This window comes from Daucus carota, chromosome 3, assembly GCF_001625215.2.
Source record: "Daucus carota subsp. sativus chromosome 3, DH1 v3.0, whole genome shotgun sequence".
NCBI lineage: Eukaryota > Viridiplantae > Streptophyta > Magnoliopsida > Apiales > Apiaceae > Daucus > Daucus carota.
Window position 1 is genome coordinate 64,186,394 of NC_030383.2, and position 23,338 is coordinate 64,209,731.

At 35.3% G+C, this 23,338-nt stretch overlaps 3 protein-coding genes across 4 annotated transcripts; all 3 read left to right on the forward strand.

Annotated features, from left to right (window-relative positions):
- Positions 1 to 1,810: 1,810 nt before the first annotated feature.
- Positions 1,811 to 2,533, forward strand: LOC108212986 (auxin-induced in root cultures protein 12-like). The gene has a single exon (XM_017384702.2). The coding sequence runs from the start codon at positions 1,811 to 1,813 to the stop codon at positions 2,531 to 2,533; it is 723 nt and encodes a 240-aa protein (XP_017240191.1).
- A 1,815-nt stretch (positions 2,534 to 4,348) lies between these two features.
- On the forward strand, positions 4,349 to 5,572 carry LOC108213240 (EPIDERMAL PATTERNING FACTOR-like protein 9). The gene is made up of 3 exons (XM_017385010.2): positions 4,349 to 4,547; positions 4,931 to 4,986; positions 5,153 to 5,572. The coding sequence occupies exons 1-3, from the start codon at positions 4,475 to 4,477 to the stop codon at positions 5,333 to 5,335; spliced, it is 312 nt and encodes a 103-aa protein (XP_017240499.1). The 5' UTR covers positions 4,349 to 4,474; the 3' UTR covers positions 5,336 to 5,572.
- A 2,867-nt stretch (positions 5,573 to 8,439) lies between these two features.
- Positions 8,440 to 21,209, forward strand: LOC108215258 (AUGMIN subunit 3). 2 transcript variants are annotated; one of them, XM_017387674.2, is made up of 18 exons: positions 8,440 to 8,836; positions 9,433 to 9,469; positions 10,085 to 10,188; positions 10,986 to 11,181; positions 12,040 to 12,106; positions 12,896 to 12,999; positions 13,813 to 13,897; positions 15,619 to 15,676; positions 16,479 to 16,610; positions 16,968 to 17,037; positions 17,709 to 17,766; positions 17,857 to 17,912; positions 18,141 to 18,293; positions 19,706 to 19,817; positions 19,896 to 20,037; positions 20,238 to 20,313; positions 20,419 to 20,514; positions 20,873 to 21,209. In XM_017387674.2, the coding sequence occupies exons 1-18, from the start codon at positions 8,652 to 8,654 to the stop codon at positions 21,002 to 21,004; spliced, it is 1,863 nt and encodes a 620-aa protein (XP_017243163.1). In that variant the 5' UTR covers positions 8,440 to 8,651; the 3' UTR covers positions 21,005 to 21,209. The 2 variants fall into 2 exon arrangements, with proteins under 2 accessions (XP_017243163.1, XP_017243164.1); XM_017387675.2 differs by having other exon boundaries at positions 15,622 to 15,676.
- Positions 21,210 to 23,338: the final 2,129 nt, after the last annotated feature.

Below are 23,338 nucleotides of genomic sequence, written 5' to 3' on the forward strand. Positions count from 1 at the left end.
GAATTTGATATTGGTTTCTTCCGGCACTGGTGTTTGATGGAAATGTTATTCTGAGAGAGAAGATTATATTGGGTTTTTGTGAAATATAGCAATGCTTTTTGGTATTAAATCTCTGTTTTATATTTAAATCACAAATTGTGGTCCAGATCTTTAATTATTTTCACACACCTCTAAATTCCAAGCTTCCAAGTTTTCCACAAATTACGGAATGAATGAATCGGTTTGGTGTTACTTAGCGTCTTGTTTGTGGATTTCCACCTGAATGGGTAAAACAAGAGCTTAAACTTTGAGTCTGGTCATAAAATAATGAGGGTTCTAGAAAGCATGACCTATTCACGTAAGGAATTTTGTGGTCGGCTTAGGACGGGAAGTGGTGGTATGATATCAGATGTGTACGCGAAATCTACTTGTTACATTTCAACTAACTCTGTTTTCGTTCTTTGGATGCTCATATCAAACGTATGTAGTCCCCTCCAAATTTAGTGGTTTTTGGAATTTTTATGCAAGTAGTAGTAATCATTTCGGCAAAAAAAAAAAATAATAAATCAGAAATCAAAATACTTGCATCTGCAATTTGGCTAGAGATCTTCAATTCAACTTGATATTCGTTAAATGCTGATAACTCGAATAAATAAATAGATAAAATTGATATAAATTTTGCTTTCTGTATCGTTTGTTCCAAAAATCAGTGATTAATCACGATTAATCACCGACTAATCCATGTTCCGTAACTCACCGAACTGATTAAATGCCGATTAATCACCAATCAATTCCATTAATTGCAATAAATTCTAAATTCATGTTCCGTGACTTTACCGAGTAAGTTCGATTTACATTTTTTACAACATTGTCCGTAACTAAACGTCAAATATAAGTTTACAATCCTCTGAAGCAAACCATCCCTATAAAAATCGAAAAAAGCCTACTTCTCACAAAGCACGATGATAATGTTCAAAATAACTAGAAAAATGACGTCATATACTAGTCAGTAACATTAAAATAATCTAGCGTTTTCAATTTTATGAAAAAAATTAGTTTGTGTCGACAATTGTAGTGTTTTGTTCTTTTAACTCAATAAAATACGACACGAAGGAGCGTTGTTTTTCTTTAATCCCAGCAGAACGCTACACGAAGTAGCGTTCTGTTTTTTTAACTCTAATAAATGCTAGAAAATATAGCGTTTTTGATATATATCCAAAACGCTGCACGTTTTAGCGTTAATAAATGAATTTGGAGAATATTTTTCCGGATCATGATACTCCGAACAATAATGATAATTATTGTGATAATGAAAGCTAAAATCAGGACTACGGTTATATCATTACCCAGATTATTTGGGCCGACTACTGTAAAATTCATATTAGTGCCCGAGACAGGACTCACTGTAGTTCATTTTTGGGCCTTACAATCGATGTGCTTGAAGCACAATCTGAACGCAGCTGAGGGTCAAGTTTGAAGTTCATATGAGGACTTCAAAAATCAACATAATTTTCTTCAAAATCCAAAAAATTTAGTAGAAATTTGATGAACTATGTTTTCCGGTCTTAGCCGAGCTCCCAATTTAGAGGGCTATGATTTTAGTTCGGTTATTTCAAAATCACGATCCCTCGTTGTCCATGCATGAAACATTGGTTATACGTCCATGCAAGATGCAACCACCGTGTTTAATTATAGTCTGAATACATGCTTCTAAATCCAGTTTTCACATTGTATACGTGCAATCTTCCCATATTACACCCAACAATCTCATCATTTCTCATAATTCCCACCCCTTTGTGCTCTCTTTTCTCCCTTGAAACAAAATAAACATATGGCATTTCTTCAATTTCTCCGCTACTCGATTCTTTTAGTCCAAATTTCATTTCCATTCTCGCATTCTCTCATCTGCACTTCACAAAACCTGACAAACAATCACTTCCTCTACAAAAATTGCATCGATCTCCCTACCCTAAACTCCTACCTCCACTGGTCTTACGAGACCTCGAACTCATTCCTTTCCATTGCATTCCTCTCGTCAACAACGCCTAGTGGCTGGACCTCATGGGCCATCAACCCCTCCGCTGCTGGAATGATCGGGGCTCAGGCTTTGATCGCATTTAGACGATCCGATGGAACAATGTCTGTCAAGACCTACAATATCAGCTCCTACGAAACAGTCGTTGAGTCGGACATTTTATTCAATGTCTCGAATTTGTCCGCTGATTATTCTAATGGAATCATGAGAATATTTGCTACACTGGCATTACCAGAGAATACGAAGGCGGTGAATCAGCTGTGGCAGGCCGGTGGCTCCGTCGTGGACGGTGAAACACCGGGGAAGCATGACCTGGAGGATGCGAATTTGAATGCTAAGGGCAAGCTGCAGCTGCTAGATCATGCTAAGACGATTAATTATGCTACAAGCGGTGATGTTAATGGTGACATTGCGAAGCATAGCAGCAATAGTGGCAGTCGCAGTTTAGAGTTCGTGAGTACGAAAGTTGCAGTCTTCGTAATGCTATACTCTATTTTTGTTGGAATTTTAGATTATTGATCATACGGCATCTACTGTCAAATGTAGATATTAGAATTCAAATTTCTTATACTGTTTCATTCTCCATGCAATAATTCGTATTGGTATTTTTATTCAAATTTTCCTATTATTTTTCTTAACAAACTTTAAATGACATCTTCCTGCTTCATGGTGTACACTAGTAACTTTTTGTATCCAAGTTACATATGTCAAATACTGCATTATATTATACTCAACATATTGTTCGGGTAAATCTAAAAATAAAAATGATGTATATATTAAATTGTTTATTTGATTAATTTTAAATATAAATGATTTATTAGTTATAAAAATATAATAATAAAAATAATTAATTTTTTAAATAATAAGGTTGTAAATTGTAATGGTGGGTGGTTGATGGGGGCCCTTGATGTAAAGCGGGGATACTACGTTTGTTTTAAACGTTGGTAAGGAGTCGCATGAAGAAATATTGATGTTATGAGCAACTAATTAGATGATGACCTCTATCAAACATCAATCCCCAACTTACAATCACAAATCAAGTATCCATGTCATCTACTATTTTGTCTAATAATTTTAAATCTTTAATCAGCTAAATTAAAAAGAGGGGTCCTAGCTCATAATTAAGCCTTCTCTCTTTTCATTTTCACTTCCAGTTTTTAAGTACAAAGGCTTCTCCTTTTGGTGCATGCCACCAATAATTCATATGCCAGATTGCCTAACTCTTTTTTGTACGACGAACAATACTATTTTGCACCCGGAGAAAGCCATCATAATTTTTCCTCAACTTTTTGTAACTCATATCGGAAAAGAGGATGACACTCCAAATCCATTTTAAGACATATTTTAATATAAAATTATAATTATATTATTAATACGGAAATGTCATCAAATCTTGAATTTTTTTTTAAAAACAGAGTACTGTCCGAATGGAAACGGGCCTTCCAATTCGTGCGTATCGCAAAGAATGTTTCACCAAATATGAATGGTCCACTTTCTTCTTCACGTAATTAATTTAACATAAAAATTAATTGCTAATTTTGAAAACAACTTGGCAGTCAAGAGCAGCGAAAGATCCATGAAAACAACGGTGACCATCACATCACATTGCAGGTACAATCTTACATAGACATATCTCTCGCTTCACATTAGTTTAATTTGAATGTACAGAGCAAGAAAGAAGAAAGTGTAATTGACATATGACAAATGTTTTTATTATAACCAACCAAACCTTATAATTTCTCTTGTTTCTTATCAATTCCACCACTGATTTTAAGACAATAAGAACAACACAGTACTAAAAGCTCCTGTCTGTTGAGTGTTCACGTTACAAAAATGTCCACAGCTGGGTCTCAGAATTCGAAACTCTAATCAAAACCGGAACCGGAACCAGTGTCCTATCTTGTACTCATGTTCGATACTCATTTATTTTAATAAAAAGAAACCAGGGACAAATTAATAATATATTGAGAAACACTTCCCGAGTTTGATTGCCAGCATTCTTTATTGGATATGCTAGTGAATTATAAAAGGGCTCTTTTAATCATATAATAGTAGAAAAATCTGTGAGCGAGCTTTTCATGTTTTCCCTATTATTCTGAGACTCTCTACCAGTTTGCTGGTGGGGGATGAGAATCTAAGCCAAGTTGAGAACATGCAAACAAAATTTTATAAACAAAAATCCCTAAACCATCCTTTCAAATCATCTCACAAGCCATATTTCACAAACCAAATTAGTATTTGTGTGAAGGGTAGTTATGTACTTGACTTGATGGAGCAAAGCTCAAGTCTGAAATTGTCTGATATGTGGGTGTCTCAGAAACTGGTGAATCTATCTCTTATATATGGTCACTACTAGACCAATAGCACTTGATTTTATCTTCCTCTTTATCACTTACATTCTGTAGAAAGGGTCAATTTTTATCCTGCACACTTATCTCATCTCAATACCAAAGGCTAAGAATGGCCAACCTTAAACTTCTCCACTTAGTCTTGCTGTGCTTCATCTTAATGTGGTCTGCACAACTTTCGCAAGGTCTTAATTTAATTGTGTGTGTGTTTGTGTGTGTGTGTGATTAGAACTAGACCATGTGCAACTAGTTCCGAGCTTCCCTCCTGCATACGGCACTCTCTCAGACTGCATATAAGCTGAGATTTTTGTTTCATTTGTGCATTGAATTGCACTAGAAATGAAATCTCTGTCTATTTCAACTTGTCTCAATTGCTATTTATGAACCATTTTTTCCTTAAATTTTGTTGAGCGTGTGGGATGTTGATTGTCCTAGCCTTCCTGTGAACTTCTTATCTTTTCATCTTATCCTTATTTTCAAGGAAACGCCAAATTTAAGACGGCCTAACACTATATGTATTTATGTTGTTTGAGTCCGTCATCTGAAATGTTTCAATTTTTCGTTCCAGGGGCCAGTCCTCAACGTGTTCTTCGTGGTTCAGTAGCACCGGAAAATGACTTGCAGGTGAGTGCAATTGCGTAGCTTTTCTCTTGAAGTTTAAGGCCTGCATAAACCTTATCTTATCAGAGTGTGCTTTGTCATTTTTTCCTCTGTCTTTGTACTCAACGCTTGAATTGTCTCATTGGAATCTTCAGAAATTCATTGTTGTCTTTCTTTATCAAATTTTTAGGTTCATGACAAAGAGTGGATTCGCAGCAATGCAAGAAGGTTGATGATTGGCTCAGTAGCTCCTACTTGCACTTACAATGAATGCAGAGGATGCAAGTTCAGGTGCAGAGCTGAGCAAGTTCCAGTGGAAGGCAACGACCCTATGAACAGCGCATATCATTACAAATGTATTTGCCATCGGTAATCATCATTTGTCTGCGGCATTGTGCTTGTGGAATGTAAGTTTAGTTGAGAAATTTCGACCAGCCAGAATCCGGAAAAAATGTCTTGTCTATTTGTCTATGTCTAAGGTTAGCTGAAGTACTAAATCTTTCCGTCAACTTGGATTGTATTAACATTCTGAAATGTATGAAAATTTTGGTCCGGAGAGTTTATGAATTTGTATCCTTTTCTTCATCTGCTATAAAAAAACATTGTTTTCCTGCTATGTTCAGTGAAAAAAGTACCATTTACTGCAAGTTCCGAATAGAATGTGACTAAATTTCTAGAAACTAACAGTTACATCAGTTTGCAAATGCCATATGAGGAATGAATGGCATTGGAAAAGAGCAAAGTTGAAGCATTGCTCAGTAAGAATGTTGTCTGGGGACCTGGTGTTCACCTAGTGAACACTGTACTTTATTTTTCCTGTCGAGCCAAATTTAAATTGCAAGAAAGTAGAAAAAAACAGAAGAAAAGGTCCGAAATTTAATTTCTGGGCATGGAAATTTAGAATTGCAAGTTGCAGATGGAGAAATGGTCCCAGATTTTATGTATATAAGTCACCAATGAGTCACATGGATGTTTTTATTAAAAATCCAGTATTTGCAAAAGGTGGCAGACTCACAGTGTCTTTTACTATTAACTAGGAGAGGTACCCGTTTCATATGGTCCACCAAACAAAATTTTATTGTTCTCTTTGATTAAATGTTTTTACAATTTTTGGCCAAGAACAATAATTCAAACTTTACTGTTGAACAGTCCAGGAAAGCTTTGTGTGGTGTTTTTATTTCTTTAAATTTTAACTTGATGACATATTTACAAACACAAGAAGTCATGACAGTTGTTGTTTCAGTTGTCATGGTATTCTTTGGATTAGTTTCAAGTACCTAGTGTCTTTAATCATGATAAATTCTTAACTGAAAAATCTCCATGACATAACTTAAATACAAAATATAGAGATTTTGAAGAAAAATTGACACTTCAACAGGTCATATAACTCTTGAGATTTTTTTTACATTAATAACACTTCAAGGGGTAATAAATTCAAAGAAATAAAAACACCACACATGAATATGTCTAAGGTTTTGACATGTACGTGGAATCTTCCCCTGGTTTGAATTTACATAACACTGATAAGCAGTTGCAATGTACCCTGGTTTTGATTAAACTGTTTGGATTAATGTATCTGCCCCTGATTTGAATTTGCATAACACTGATTAGCAGTTGCATTGTACTTGGGTTTTAATTAAACTGTTTGGATCAATATCAAGGCATTTTTCTGATAATGAACATACTCAGTCACTGGCACACTCATTTCGCAGCTTGCTTTGATATTACTGTTGATGTCTATGCTGTAGCGGTTCTAACTTCTACACACCTTAACTGATTTAGTTGCTTAATTAGGCATACGTTATTGCCAGACTATTTATTTTCATGAATTTGTGTACCTCTTCTTTGGCTTTTGCCTGATGCCCTCCGTCACAGTAAGTGTGTTGTCATGAACTTTTACATAACATGAATATGATCTATCTTTCTTTACAATTCAACTAATAGAACCATGTGATCTTTCTTTACTCTTCAAAGAAACAATTTTTTGTGTTAGCAAAGCATAGATATAAATTTTATTAGCTCATAAAATCAAAGAAAAACTTATTCATACATTGAAACTTCTGATATACCTTCATATCTATTGACTGATTCTGTAATCTGTTTCTACAAGAAATGTTGATTCATGCAATTAAGTATAGTTTTTGTCGATTCACAAATGAGTTCTGCAATCAGACACTCAGAGAGAAGCTAAAGATATAGTAAGCTATGAAATTCGTTCTAATATTAGCTATGCGTTTCTGTAGACAAAAGAATGGATTATAATAGGTTAATGCACTTGTGCTTTCAGAATATAACGGCGTTATATCAGTATTCGAGATATGTATCTTGAATCGTACTCCTCTAAATTAAGGCGTGAAATAAAGGATTCAGATTATATGTACTGATAAAATATGTGGTCCTCATGAAATGCCCCAGTTTATAATTTATGCCTGATTATTAAAAGCCTCAATTATACACAGTACTAATGAAAAGACTAAAGCAATCTTATTGATCATGATCCTCACAACTCTAAAGATGCATAAAGGAAAATTTTGATTCTTAATAATCATAACTATCATTGATGTTATAATGAATGTCATCATTAGCGCCACAGCTGATTCGAGATGAACATTATATAAAGAGTATTATTCAAGAGCTAAGCATAAGCAAAAACACAAACAGTGGTAGCAAGTGTTACAATGGTAAAGAACAATATTCTGACAGTCTCTCTGCTTTCCAACACCAATGTGGTGGTTGGATGGTATCCACTACGTCGAAGAGTGAGGAGGCGAAGAATAGGCAGCATTAGACTGGGGAATAAGCGCGGGTTTTGGTTTGGAGCACGACGAGTAGTGCAACTGAGAGTGGTGTATTCGTCGCAGATGTTTAAGAAAATAATTGCAGCAATGTCGTTGAATGGGAGACTAGTTGAAGCTTGTTATGATTCTCTAGTCTTCTTTCGTCCTCAGTTGTTTCCTCTTTGCTGATGATTGTAAACAAGATGTACTGGTTGTAAGTTGTAAGAACTAATGAAAATATATGTGTTTCTAGACTTGTTTTCTATGGTCCCTCCTTGTTGTGCATCAAGAATGCATTCAACATGGTGTTTTAAATTTTGATGTGCAGGTGTGCATTCGGACTCAAAAAATTTTATTCACTTAGAGATTGGGAAAAATAATATGTATTTAACAAAAATATGCATTTATCGAGATTATGTGACAGATCCGAGTAACCGAAATATTGATAACATTAAGAAAATTATTAACAGAGACAAGATGTTTTTATATATTATATTAATGATTAAAAACAGTATTAATATATAAATAATATTTAGTGTGATATCAGTTCACATTTTTTTAATACATCAATTTTTTATTTTTATGCACATGCTTTCTTTTCATGATTTCATTTTTTTTGACTGAATTTTCATGATTTCATTGATATCAAATTAATTAAAAGTAAAATAACATAAAGAGAGAGAGGGGGATAGACGACAGCAACATACAAAAATCAAAACTTTAAGCAAGAAATTAGAAAACCCGGCCGGCGCCAAAAATTACCCCCTACATCGAGAGAGAGCGAGAGAGAGCGAGAGAGAGAGAGAGAGAGGTGGAGAGAGAGAGAGAGAGGGCTTTGATCCGAAAAGTGATGATAATTTGGATCTGGGTAGTTAAAGAAAGGTGTAGTCTTTAAGTGAGCAAGAAGAAAAGATGAGTGGAGCTAGATTGTGTAGATTGTTGAGTGAACTGGGCTACCAAGAAGACTCAAAAGGAGGTGTAGTTGACCCAGATAGTCTTGAATGGCCTTTTCAGTATGATGAAGCTCGTCCAATTCTTGATTGGCTTTGCTCTAGTCTTCGCCCTTCTAATGTTCTTTCCCCTTCTGAGCTCAATCAGTAAGCTTTCTCCTCTATTCTTTGATCTTGGTGTTTGTTTTTTGTGGATTTGTGAATTGGGTTTTGTTTGGTTTGTTCGATTTGTGAGGTTTGATTGGTGATTGTTTTTTCGAGTTGTGGTTTGAGGGCGGATTAGGTTTGGGGTTTAAAATGTGCTAAAAATGGAATCTTGAGTGAGTGATGGTCAATGTGGTGTGCTTTGGTTTCTGTTGTACTGTATTGTACCTGCACATATAGAAAGGGGCTTATGCAACAATGTGCATTGTGAAATTGTGTTTTGGTTGCCTGAGCTACTAGATATGCAATGAAAATTTAATTATATTGGGGGTGGGAGTACATATATAGTAAATTTAATTATGTTTTCGTGTGGTAGGAAGATTATATACAATCAGAGTTGCAATAGCTTAATAGTTGATAGTAGTTACCTTTTCATGTCATGAACAAGCATCTAGTCATTGCCTATTGTGCACTGAGTTTTCTGTATTTATTTTCATTTACTTTTTCTCATTGTGCATATGAGTTTGTTAGAATTCATTGCTTAGCCGTTAAGTGATTGCCTTTCTGATACTTAATACATTTCTTCTCTTTGCTTTCAGATATGAGCAATTTTTACAACAAGGGAAAATGCTGGAGGTATTATCAATTGGCTCCCCCCTCCCCTCTTAAAAACACACATACACATGAAATCTCCTCACATTTCTACTGAGTTTGGATGCTCATATGACTTGGGAGAATATATTCGTGGAAAAATTGTTGAATGTTACAGAAATTAGGATTAGTCTGTGCATGAAGCAGCTTGTAAGCATTATGTCAAAATCCATACATCTTCTAAATATCTTTCCCTTATCGGGAGTATTTATGATAACCCTGCATTTTCCATGTGAGATAATGTATCCTTCAGTCCTTGTTCCACTTTAGATTTAGTAAATATAAGTATCTGATACTATGATACCTTATATCTATATATATCATAGTCAGACTTGAAATAAATTTTGGCCAAATTCGATCTTTCTCGCTCCTGAATCTGATTTAGGCGGTGGGCCTCGCATTAGGATTTAGGCTTGACCATCTGAATTGCGTGTCATGTAGTGGAATCCATTCTTCTGTACATCTGGTGATAAGAAGCAATCTCATATCCAGTTCCTTCATTTAGAATAGTTATTCCCTTCTTTATTTGCTCATTACTTTTTACAATTAATTTCAGTTAGGAAGAAGTTTTTCTCATTTTTGGATGTATTTACATAACAGGGGGAAGACCTAGATTTTGCTTATGAAAGCATTGCAGCCTTTTCGACAAGGAGAGACAATCAGGAGGCTGTTTTCGGAGCTGAAGAAGGTGTGAAAGACATAAGGTAACTGGTCACTCTTATCAACTTGTCTTGTTCTGCCTGTTCATATAAGTTCAGGAGATACAACAGAGTGCATTTAATCGGAATAGTTCAAACCAATAGCTACTTTTGATGAAATCAGAACTCAAACTAATGAAGTCTCGCTGCAAGAGCGGTATATTTATGTAGACTCTATTTCCCTTTAAATCTTTCAGTGGATGATGTGCGCCCCTTAGAATCAGCCTTTCTTTTCTTGTTGTATGTTACAAGTTGCACAATATGTTCTTTAATTCATGTAACCTAGATTCACTGTATACACTAATGACTAATATCTCTAATTTGATACCTTTGTATAGGAGTTACGACTCTTTCAAGGAGCTTTCGAAGATACATTTAGCAGATATTTACTCCATACACTTGTCACTTATTTCAGTATACTGTTGGCTAGTCTGTAAAATAATCTAGTTCCACCATGGCATCTTCATCCATCTTAATATATCTTACAAGATTTTAGAATGTTAAAATCCCAATCACAAACCAATTTTTCTACACATATTCACACTTATATTTTCAAGCTCTAACCCCTTCTTAAGTTCTTATTTTCTTATAATTTTGCAAAACCCGCAATGCCTCATATTTCCTACATCCTATATTATTTGTCTAAATTGCACTTTTTAATATATCTCTACTTTTTCTTATATGCATAACAAGTATTTCTCTCTATCTTTAGATATTAGGTAATATATTTAAAGCATTCTTAAATGCAGATGCTTATTTATTTGTGTCCTTTGGTTTACTTATTGATGAGATGTATGGTACAGGGACGCTACATCTGCGCTTAAAGCTGAAGCGCTGGATTTGCAGAGACAACTGAAGCATCTGCAATCTCAATATGATATGCTCTCTGGGCAGGCCTCAACTTTAATACAAGGAAGAAGGGCACGGGTGGCAGCTACGTCTACTGTAAATGGACAACTAACTAACATTGATGACAGCCTTTCAGCAAGAAATTTGGAGGTAACATGTTGTCATATTATACTATATGCAAATATAATTTTCTCCCGTCTTCTGTCCGGGAAACTCATCCTTTTTATTTTATGTGGAACATGTATCTCCATTATTTCTGTTTATTGAAGTGGGGAACTTAGGAATTAGGAAGTTGGATACATGTGGACCATATCTGCTATTAAGCTGGATTCATTAAATAGCAAACACTGACACAAATATAAGAGAAACCTCCAGATTGTAGCTAATTAATTTTTTATCCACTTCGCATATTTAATCTAATAACTGATTGTAATATAAATAAAATTAATACTATACATGTGGAATGCATGAGTAAATACATACATATCATATCTTACTAGATTAAACTTTTGCAATCATATAGAATACAGCGAAAAGAAAAAGTTCTAGCTAAGTAAGCTGCATCCTTCCCTATTTCCTTACTCATAGCTTGTATTATCTTATATAACTCTACATATTTATGTTATACTAGTATTCACATAATGCCGCCACAGGAGAATGCATGGTATTACTCTAGAACACTTGTTGGATACCAGTGAAGTCATATATTCTGTCTTTTTTAATTGCAGCAATTTCTGGATCTGTTGTCAGTAGGTGTATCAGTAATAATAGAATAACACTGTCAAATTGACATACTTGAACGTCATCCCTAGTTCAGACTTTTCTTCTTCTGAAGTTTAAGAGTGAACATCTCATAGCTGTTCACCATATCAGTCATGCTGCTTTATACGGCTATGCATTTTTCGCGATCAATGTTTATATGCATTTTGATTCATTTAGCAGTCTTCTAGATATGTTTACATAATAGACAACAGTTACACAAGCCTTATACTATACTTCATGTTGTAGATGAATGCAGTTCTTGGAAGAATTGCCTCAACAACTCAAGAGTTGTCTCACTATCATTCAGGGGAAGGTAAATATTCCGTTCATGAATTAAGTTGTGCCTTTTACTATATGTACATATATTTCTTAGTAAAGTACGAAATGTATGACTTTAAATAGGCGTAGATACTCAGCATAATTTGGGTGAGGCTCTGCAAGTAATATGAATTCTCAAATGAATGAATGATGCTTTTTATTCTCTCGTATTTGAAGTGCTCTCCCGGGTAAAAGAATTGAGTTGCATTTAAAATACTTACAATTATATGAATTTTGTTGCAAAGAAATTTTAGATCACTGGCCTGTTCGAGTCTGGGTATTCAGAATTTGTAACATAGCTAGACTTGATTTTCATATAGATTCAAAAATGACTCACCTCGGTGAAAATCTCAGAGGAAGATTGCATGAAATTTTCTTCTTAAGTAGCATTATCTCGAACAGCCAGCTCAGCACAAAATATTAAATTCTGGGAGAGATACAAGTTCAATGTCTGATTACTATGGTTTATCTGAGTGTTAAAGTTCTATGCCAAGTAACAGCTTCCTGAATTCCGATGGTTGACGTGGAATCTTAAAGACTACCTGTTGAAGTACACGATTTTTTTATTAAGCCATTAATAAGTTGTACATATCTTGCTCCATAATTGCTGATGTCCTAATATCACATATAGGGTTGATGTTCTAGAATTTGATTAGGAGATCTTTGGTAAAAGCGAAGATTTAGGACAAATGCTAGAATTTGCATTTTCTTGTTTTCGCTTCAAATAAATTGTTTCAATTCTGCTAAATTTTGTCTGTATGATGTATTTGAATTCTTCCTGCAGAAAATGGCATATACTTATCTTATTCTGATTTTCATCCATACTTGCTCGTGGATACGTCATATGTGAAAGAGCTGAATCAATGGTTTACTAAGAAACTAGATACGGTTGGTGGCTCTTGAACTATTGTGTATAAATGTTTTTTTGTACATTTTGGTTAAGTTGTGTGTGTGCAACAAATACCTATGTTTTTTTTTTTAAAAATCTTATGTTTCTTGTGTTAATTTGCCACTCTTGACGTATGATTCATGCAACTTAATTGAAAAACTGGTGAGTTTATTTGCTGACATTTGGACAAATTCTAACTATTAGAAATCTGCTGTTGAAATATAAACCGTTTTATAACTTTTTCTCTTTTTATATTACTTGTGACTTGTTGGAAAACCACTTGTTTTCGTCCTCTCTTTATGTGATGAAATTACTTTTTTCAAATTGCAGTTTTCAATTTTCACCAAATCTATAGAATTGAAAATTGTGTGCTAACAATTCTGATATCATCCTATTTAATCATTCCTGCACATTCAGATATCGAAAATTTTCTAATTTGAACTTTGGGTTTGTGCTTGCAATTTTTCGTCAAGTTGTTTGTGCCTTTAAAGATGGTGAAAATATTTTTTAAATATTAAAACTCCTTTAGCATGATGAACATTATACTTGCTAGAGTGAAGGTTCCTACAGTGAGCCGCGGGCTGTCACATAATTTAAACATATTGTTTGCATGACATAGCCAACATGTGTATGGATTGCCTCTCGATCTTTTTTTGTATTCATTATTTAAGTAGTCAATCAGGGAACTAGTGGTAGTTTCTGTATGTACCCATGATTTTGTTGGTCACATGTATTATTCCTCATAATAACTTCCTGTACTAGTAGTTTTTCTATCTTCCTTACAGTTCTGATTTTGGTCCAACTTGACTCAGGGTCCTTTCCGGTTAGTGGCTGAAGAGGGTAAATCTAAATGTTCCAGAGTGAGCCTTGATGACATCTCAAATACTTTAGTACAAGGTATTCCTTTTTTCTTACGATGCCACAAAATGTTTCTTGCAGTCACTTCCACAGTTACAGTCATTTTATTCCCCACTGATATATCTAAAAATAAAGCAATATAATATGGAAAACAAACCACCTTCATGTTTGTGCTGTTCAATTTTACTGAAAAGATGATTTCTATCTGTGTGTGAGTGTTTGTGTGTGATAGAATGCAGCAATTTCCCCTTTTCAGTTATCTTTTCATTTCTTTCAGTGTTTCCGAGTTCCAATTGATTCGTGTGAACTTCAACTTCATTTTGGTCATACATTGGAGCTGGGTTCATGACACTTAACATTTGAAGTTTTCCTCCATAAATTCGTACAAAAAATTGTCCAATTGTTCATATATATATATATATATATATATATATATATAGTTTTACTCCAATAGAAACCTCCTTATTATAGAAACTAGAAACTATCACTAAATTTCTAAGAGAATATCACTAAATTCTCAAACAACCCCACTTTCTCCTTCTTCTTCTCCAACCCACCAACCCTCCACCCCACTTCCGGCAGCTTCACCCTACCACCCCCGCCAAGTCTCTGCTACTCTCTCCACCTCCATGCCGCCCGACCCTCCATAGCCACCACCTCCATGTCGGCCTCCATTATTTATATCACCACCAAATCCAACCCCCCTCCGGCCTCCACCGCCCCTTCCATTCCACCCCCACCTCCACCTCCACCTCCACCTTCGTCCTCACCTCCACCTCGGTCTTCCTCACCTACAATACCGTATATCTAGCTTAATGCCGATTTAAATTCCAGATCTTTGCCAAAAATCTGCCGGACAAAGCTAAAGGCTCCTTCCATGTCCACCACCTCCATCTCCACCTTCACCTCCATTATCTCCACCACCGCAACCACCACCTGAATCGGCAACTAGAACAGATTCAGAAATTCTGGGCAGTTTCCGCAAGTTTTCACTAATTCGTGCAACACATATCACTAAATCGTAAAGAGAATATCACTAAATTGTACTGAGGATATCACTAACTTGTATTGGTTTCTAGTTTTTATTTTAAAAGTGGTTTCTATTTGATCATGAGCCTATATATATATATATATATATATATATATATATATATATATATTAAGGATTTCATATATTTAGAGTATCTCCAACCCTCAAAAACCCTTTACCCATCGATGTTGGCTATATTTGGCCAACCTCTAGAGACCTGTAGCAAGATTCCACATCATCTATTACCATACTAAAACAATATATTCTATTTATAACAACTTGAAATAATAATAACATACCGTTTTTCAAAATATAGTCAGTACTCAGTACCATCACCATTGAAGCAAAATGTCTTACAGGTTCAACAAATTTTACACATTCGCTTACAGGTCAATTAGCCAACCAACATTATCCAACACTGCTGGAGATGCTCTCACGCACTTATATGGGAAAACTAAATTCTTTTCATATTTAACCCAAATAATTTAAAAGAAACTGTTTCTTCTGAAAGTTGTTCATATCTGTTGTACTCCTGTGACTCTGTGAGTACATTGAGCTAGAGATATTTCTGCAATCAGCAGGATTGCATTGAACAATTCCTGCTGGCAAACACTAACATGGAGAGTACACATCCAGACCTGCTTGGAGGCATCAAGTTGCACTAGCTTACTATATGTTTATTTAATAAGTAATCCGATTTGACCTGCATTGTTTTACTAAATTGATGCAGCAGATATGGAAAAATCACATCATCAGCGTGTATCTGAATTGCAAAGGCTTCGCTCCATGTATGTGAAAATTATATTCAGCATTTTTTGCCTTTTAAGTTGGTAACATCCTTGGTTCTTCACCTTATGCAAATTTATATTCTACATACGAAGGATGCATGGATTTTCTTGCAAGATTCTTAGGTTTAATACAGGACTGGAGACAATAATATATAAAAAAAAGATTAAGGTGTATTATTTTGATTTAGTCCATTTCTATAGAAGAGATCCTTAGATTTGCACTTGGGTTGGAACTTGGAAGAATTGAAATTATAATTTAAACCTTTTCGCGGGCACTTATTTATAAGTTTAAAGTAAACAATGCAACAGCTAGAGGGGAACACGGGGACATATATAGGGGCCGTTTGGGTTAGCTTAAAAGAAGTGATTTCTTGCTTAAATTAAAGAAGTGGAGTAGAAGTGAGAAGTAAAGAAGTTAATAAAGTGTTTGCAAAAGAAGCAGAATTTGTGAAAGAAAAGCTAGTATTCTCAGCTTCTTAAAAGTGCTTCTACTTATTTACACAAATGGGTCAAAAAGAGCAGAATGTCATCCGTGACAAGAAGCTAGAAAAAGCTTTTGCTTCTTCATTGCAAACAGGCCCATTTTTTTTTAGTTGTGATTGTATATTAAAGAATATACCGAGTTTTAAAAGCAGCTGTTGGAAAGGTGATGCTGTTACTTTTTTTTTATAGACAAGCTTAGATTACAGAACCATCATGGTAACTTCTTAGTTTACACAAGTAAAACATGGATGCCGCGTGCTATTGAATATGTTTATATGTGGTTTACTGTGTAACACTCTTTTTAATCATATTGAAACAGATTTGGAACAAGTGAAAGACAGTGGGTGGAAGCACAAGTTCAAAATGCCAAGCAGCAAGCTATCCTCACAGCCTTGAAAGCTCAAGTAACATCAGATGAAGCCCACATTCATCTTGATATTCATTCTCTTAGGTATCTATATTCTCTTATATATATTGTTGTAGCAGTAATAATAATGTTCAAGCATTACACAATTCATTATGTAATGTTTCTGCAATGATGATAATGGCATTATGCCATCCCAACTGTAAATCATGTGCATGAAGAAATGTTTCAGTGATTGTTAGAAACTATAGATTTGAGTATCTGAACCATTTCATGAAATCGTGATACCATTATCTTTGTAACATCATTAAGTGTCTCATGCCATGTAATATTGTATTACCTTAGCAACTATATGTATTAATGTATACGTGTGTGTGTGTGTGTTTTAGAAGTTATTTGATCAATATAAATATTGAATAACTGTTTATTACTTCTACTCAATAGGAGAAAGCATGCTGAATTGTCTGGAGAAATCACAAACCTGTATCACAAAGAAGAAAAGTTGTTGTCTGAGGTTTGTACATCCAGCTAGTGACAATGTTATCATAATCTGCTAGGCATGTAACAAAGTTTTGTAAACTATCACTTTCATATATAGTTCTTATATAACCCTGCCTTTTAATCCATCTGCATTAATACCTGTTTCCCTGGAGTTTACTTTTTTAAGACTTGCAGTTATTATGTTAATTATTCCCTCCAAATTTGATTTTATAGTTGTTGGAAACTTGTTCTTGTTTTTGATTATGGCCCTGTTTGGCAATTAGTGGTCAGTTGTTAGCAGATTGATTGAATTAGCTGTTTTGACTAGCTAATTGAAGTAGCAGTTTTGACTAGAGGATTGAATTAACTGTTTTGTATGAAACTATTTGGTAAATAGCTGTTTAATTAGCTTTTTATATTTTAAATAGACACATAGCGAACCTCTAATTTCCTCATCCTCTGTGACATGATGCACCCACACATTAGTATTATCAGCGGATAACCTCTGCCTCCCAGTTGTCCTCCCCCATTCATCTGCATATAATACAAAATCATTCCAAGATGTAGTAGTCTTTAGGTTATTATATTCAACACTAACACACTTTTTGAAAATTACACATGTTTTAAACCCCAGCATAGGGTTTTCAGTCAGTTCTTGGTATTGATTTGCATAATATGTTAGTTTAAGAACCTTCCTTTTGACAGACAATACCTGATCTTTGTTGGGAACTGGCTCAGCTGCAAGACACATATATCCTGCAAGGTAAAGATAATGTTTCTTTATAGTTTGAAGTAGGCGGTTATCAATTTATAATAGCTGATGGTACTATTGTTTCACTCTCTGATCATTCAGGTGATTACGATTTGAAGGTCATGCGCCAAGAATACTACATTAATCGGCAAAAAGCGGTTTGTGTTGCTTCATCATATAGCCTTTTTGTCATATTTTCATATCGTGCTCAGTAATGCTAATAAATACCAGCAGAAACTGCAGTTTGGAAATGACATTATACATATTCTAACCATAAATTGTAGATTGTTTAGGTTATATCATAGATTTAGTTGTTCCCCGAACTTCACCACATGCATGGAATTTACCTTTGCACCTTTTCCCTAATTTTTACTTTAGTTGTGCAGTTTATTGGTCATCTGACTAATCAGCTGGCAAGACATCAGTTTCTGAAAATAGCATGTCAGTTGGAAAAGAAGACCATGCTTGGGGCGTTTTCACTTCTTAAAGTAATTGAAATGGAGCTGCAAGGATACCTGTCAGCAACAAAGGGTCGTGTGGTAAACAACCACTAAACCAATATTAGCGTATTTTAAGATTATGCTGCAACTTTTGTTCCTCTGTACACTGTGCTCTGCATGTGCGCTGTTACTATATTTGTAGCAGTTAGAGCCGGCCAAACGGGCGGGCCGTGCCGGTTCGGGCCGGTTCAGGCGGGTTCCGAACCGTCACCGGTAGAACCGTAACCGGTCCGTCAAACTGGCGGTCCGTGCCGTGCCCGGGCCGGGCTGGAAAAAGGAAAGTCGTAACCGTGGTATACGGTTTGCACGGGTTTTGCGGTTCGGCGGTTCGAGCCGAATAATAACGGGCTGCGGTTCGACGGTTCGGTTATACGGTTCATTAACACAGGTTACAAGTGCAACACAGGTGACCGTTGAAGAAGATAGTTCAAAATGTACGGTTCGGGCGGGCCGGTTTCACGGTTCATCAGTCAACATGTGTCTCTGTCACTTATTGAGTTACTTGCTTTTTGTTTTTTGTTTTTTTTTAATTTTAAGTTTATTTTGTTTTATAATAACAGGTAAATTTTAACAATTCTTTAATGTTAAAAATTGGATAATAAAATTTTATATGATATTAGTTTTGGAAATTATTTTTGTTTAGTGTTATTATGTAATTAATTATCAATAAAGTGTAAACTGATAAATAATTACCTAAATTTAAAAACTTAACCGAAATAAAAATAACTAAATTATTTTTAAAAATAAAATTACCTAAATTTAAAAACTTAACCGAAACAAAATTAATTAATTTTTTTGGCAAATAAAATTACTGAAATTTAAAAACTAAAACGAAATAAAATTATGTAATTTTTTTATATAGTAAATGAAATAAACTAAACTAACTAAACAACAACTAAAATTAACTAAATTAACGAAATAAAACAAAAATTAACATATTAAAACCCATGTAAAAAGAACAGAAAGCAGAAGATTATATTTATATTACAAAATTTTGAAGTCTCAGTATAACACATTAACATTTTGCTGATTAGCTGTCGCTGACTAGGGAGTAGGGGGTAGGCAGCTTTCTTGTTCAAACCGCGGTTCCGCGGTTCAAACCGCGGTTCCGCGGTTCTACGGTTCAAACCAGATCGGTTCCACGGGTTTTCGCGGTTCCGGGCCGGTTACGGTTCGGTCTTCCATTTCCCAATCCGTATTCGGCACGTGCTCAGTATCGGTTCAGGTCGGTTTTGAACCGGCCCGTGTTTAGACGGTTTCGGGCGGTTAAAAACCCGGTTCGGGGCGTGCCGGTTCGGTCGGTTCGGCCCGTTTGGCCACCTCTAGTAGCAGTACTTAATTAGACAAAGTAATTGTCTTGTCAGACAAAAACTCCATATAAGATAGAGTAGCAGAAAATGTGTACTTATGTATTCTTTTCTGTCCTCTATTTGCTAATTCATATAATACAGGGGCGATGCATGGCATTGATTCAAGCAGCATCTGATGTACAAGAACAAGGGGCAGTGGATGATCGAGATACATTTCTGCATGGTGTTAGGGATCTTCTTAGTATTCATTCAAGTAAAGATTTGTACTTCAGCCAGCCTATTAGTTTTTTATATGAAGAAGTAATGTTAACAATTCATACTGTCTCCGCAGATGCTCAAGCGAGCCTATCAACATATGTATCAGCTCCCGGCATTGCCCAGCAGATATCTGGACTTCATTCAGACCTGATGATTTTGCAGTCTGACCTCGAACATGCCCTTCCTGAAGACAGAAACCGATGTATTAATGAGCTGTATGTCATCCTTTTTTGCTGTACATCCTTGCTAGTCTTCCAGTAATGAATTATCTTTAGTAAATTTATATTTTAAAAGATTATTATTTTCCTGAACAACCATTATAAATTACAATTACTACCACTGACTAGATTGCTTCCTTTTAAATTGTGATGCTATCTTATTAAAACTTCTTCGTTTTTGTGGGTAAATGTTCTAGATGCACCCTTATTCAAAGTCTGCAGCAACTGCTATTTGCATCATCCACAACTGCACAGCCGAATCTGTCACCTCGGGTAGTCCTTTGTTTTTGTTTTTCTTTCCTGTACTTTTTTTACAGCAGTTGCTGTGATAAGCACTCTTTCCTATTTGTTGATTATGTAGCAATTGATCTTTTCCAGATTTTAATGAAAGAGCTAAATGAGATGGAAAAGGTAAATGCAAAACTATCTGCTGCAGTAGAGGAAGTGACACTTGAGCATTGCAAAAAGAGTGAGGTAAAACTTTCTTTGTGATTTCTACGTTCACATTTAAGATTATTTATTTTTATTGGCACATTGACTGTCCAGAATGTAAATTGTGTTGCTCATTTTTATATCAATCTGTATAACCTGACAATAGATATATATATGATGCTCTGACCCCTTAATAAGATCTATCTAATCCAGAAAGCATGCTTAATTGCTTGGGAATTGAATTATAGTGTAGAAATTACAATATGAAGGTTTTTAAAAATCATCGGGCACCACAGATGTTAGCTTTATTTCTCTCGTAGTTGAAATGTTCAATTCTATTTTGCCTCATTTCTATGTATTTACCAAATTCTCATCTGCCTCATTTTGGTCCCTAATTTAGATTGTAAAGCATCATTCTCAAGAAATGGCACTTCAGAGACGCGTTTTTGTTGATTTCTTCTGCAATCCGGACCGACTCAGAAATCAAGTTCGGGAGCTTACTGCACGAGTCAGAGCACTGCAAGCATCTTAACCGTTCACATTATCAGTTTCTTATCCAGGCTTTTCCGCAAAATGAAAATCTTTAGCTCGTCGTGGTTCATTACTTCATTCACCAAATATGTTTTCGGTTAGTGTTGTAAAATATGTCTTGCCTTCCTGGGAAATTCATCCATCTTGATATGTATAGTTAATTTGTTAATGTGAATCTCCTGTCTTGACTTTGACTTTTCTTTTTAGCTGAGTTTTTCTGTCTCGAGTTAGATTGCTTGACATGAATATGCATTAAATTTGGGTAGTTCCTAATATGTTTGCTAATTTTAATTTTGCAGAAGAAACTATAATAAAAAACAACACTGAGGTACTGTTACTTGTCTTTCCCATGCAACCAAATATCTCGAGAATACACTCATCTTTACATGTACGGTTAAAAAGGCTGTAGTTTATTAATGGAGATGTGATGGAGACATAGTTGCCGAAGAAGAAAGAAGAGATTAAAGTAATACGAAATCAGAATACAGCATAAAATGTTAGTAGTTGATCGAAGAAGACGAGAAGAGTCGATGTATAAGCTTTTTCAGACTGATTGTTTTCAATTTGTGATGTAGATTGTTCATAAGTAAACAAGTGTACACACACCCAGCACAAAAATATTTTGAAATGAGTCTACGAGATATACACCTCGTTAGGGCTGTAATTCGAGCCGAGTCGGGCGAGTTTCGAACCGAACCTAATTCGAGCCAAGTTTAATCGAGTTGAGCCGAGTCGGCTCGGTTAATTAATCGAGCCTAAATATTTGCCCGAACTCGACTCGGTTAATTTGATGAGTCTAGTCGAGCTGGCTCGTTTAGCTAAACGAGCCGGTTTAAACGAGTCGAGCGAGCCAGCTCGTATAATTTTACACTTAATCGAGCCCAAACCTCTATCCGAACTCGGCTCGTTTAATTTCACGAGTCGAGTTGAGCCGGCTCGTTTAATTAAACGAGCCGAAACCTTTGTCCGAACTCGGCTCGTTTAACGAGTCGAGCCGAGCCCACTTAAAAGAGTTCGAGCCGGGCGAGCTCGCGAGCCGCCCGCCTCGAATTACAGCTCTACTCCTTATTGCTGTGATATAAGATTAACGAGATCAGACATTTGTTGATTAAATCAAAAAGAAAAGAAAAAGAGTGAGGAATGCAATTCAAAATGATAACAGCCACTGCTGGATAAACTTTAGAAATTTGTTGTGTACTACTTTATTTCGTTTTCTTATCCTTTTGTCTTCTACGATGAGGTTTTCTAAAGTTTGCAACTAATCACCTTTTATGCTCTATCATTTTCTCCCTCTTCATCCGCACACAAGCTTTAGTAGATAACAAACGATCTTTTCCACAAAGATTAGGTTACCGAACCTCGGTTGTTTCAATCATTTACTCCAAAATCAGAAATTAGCCGAATATGATTTAACGCGTATTTGAAAATAAATCAAAATTCAATTTTTATAATTCAAATTTTCTGTGGTGTGCCCACAGGCACGCAATAGTCACAAACTCCCATGAGAATATTAACTTTTGGTGGTGGATGGACATTAAATATTGATGGCCTCCTTACATTCACAATAATTCCACCAATCAAATTAAGTCATTTTCATCTTAGTTGATACTTAGTATGTGTCATGAGCACACACTAGAAATACCGTTTATAATCTGGTAGTCAGATTCGAGAGTTGAACAATGAAAGGAAAAGTGGACGCACATCTGACCTGTATTCCTCAAATTCAAATTACCCTGCCCCGCAAACACATGAATTAAACATAACAGCATGAATAAACAAGATGTTTAAGAATAGACATGAACACAAGTAGGAAATGACAAGAAGGTAAACCTAGGGAAAGAAACTTGGTGATCTGGTCTCTCATAAATAAAAGTGAAAAAAAGAAGAAGAGCTGTTGCTGCAGTCATGCATGCGCAGTTAAAAAGCAAAGTAGCTCTTGTTGACCATTTCATCATTTTTACTCTTCATTTTTATTCTTTTCTCATTTTTCACACACTTTCTCTTTTTTACATTTTTCTTTTAATATTCACAAACTGTGGTAGGCTGGTAGCTCTAGCCTTTTCTACCATGTCCCCTCTACTCTCATCAAAGGCATGTTAATATTAATTTTATATGAATAAAGGAAAAAGTGGAAATTTCTAAAGCCTCCACGCTGCACTTATTATTTATTAAGCTCTACGCAGCATAATCAGTGGAGTGGACTATTTAAGAGACAAAAATGCCTATTTTATCAGCCTTTTCTCCGCGTGGCTATGCTTACTATTATCGTTTTCTTTACTTATTTGAATACTATATCCAAAATCATGTGTATTGGTAATAAGTGTTGATGGCCCTT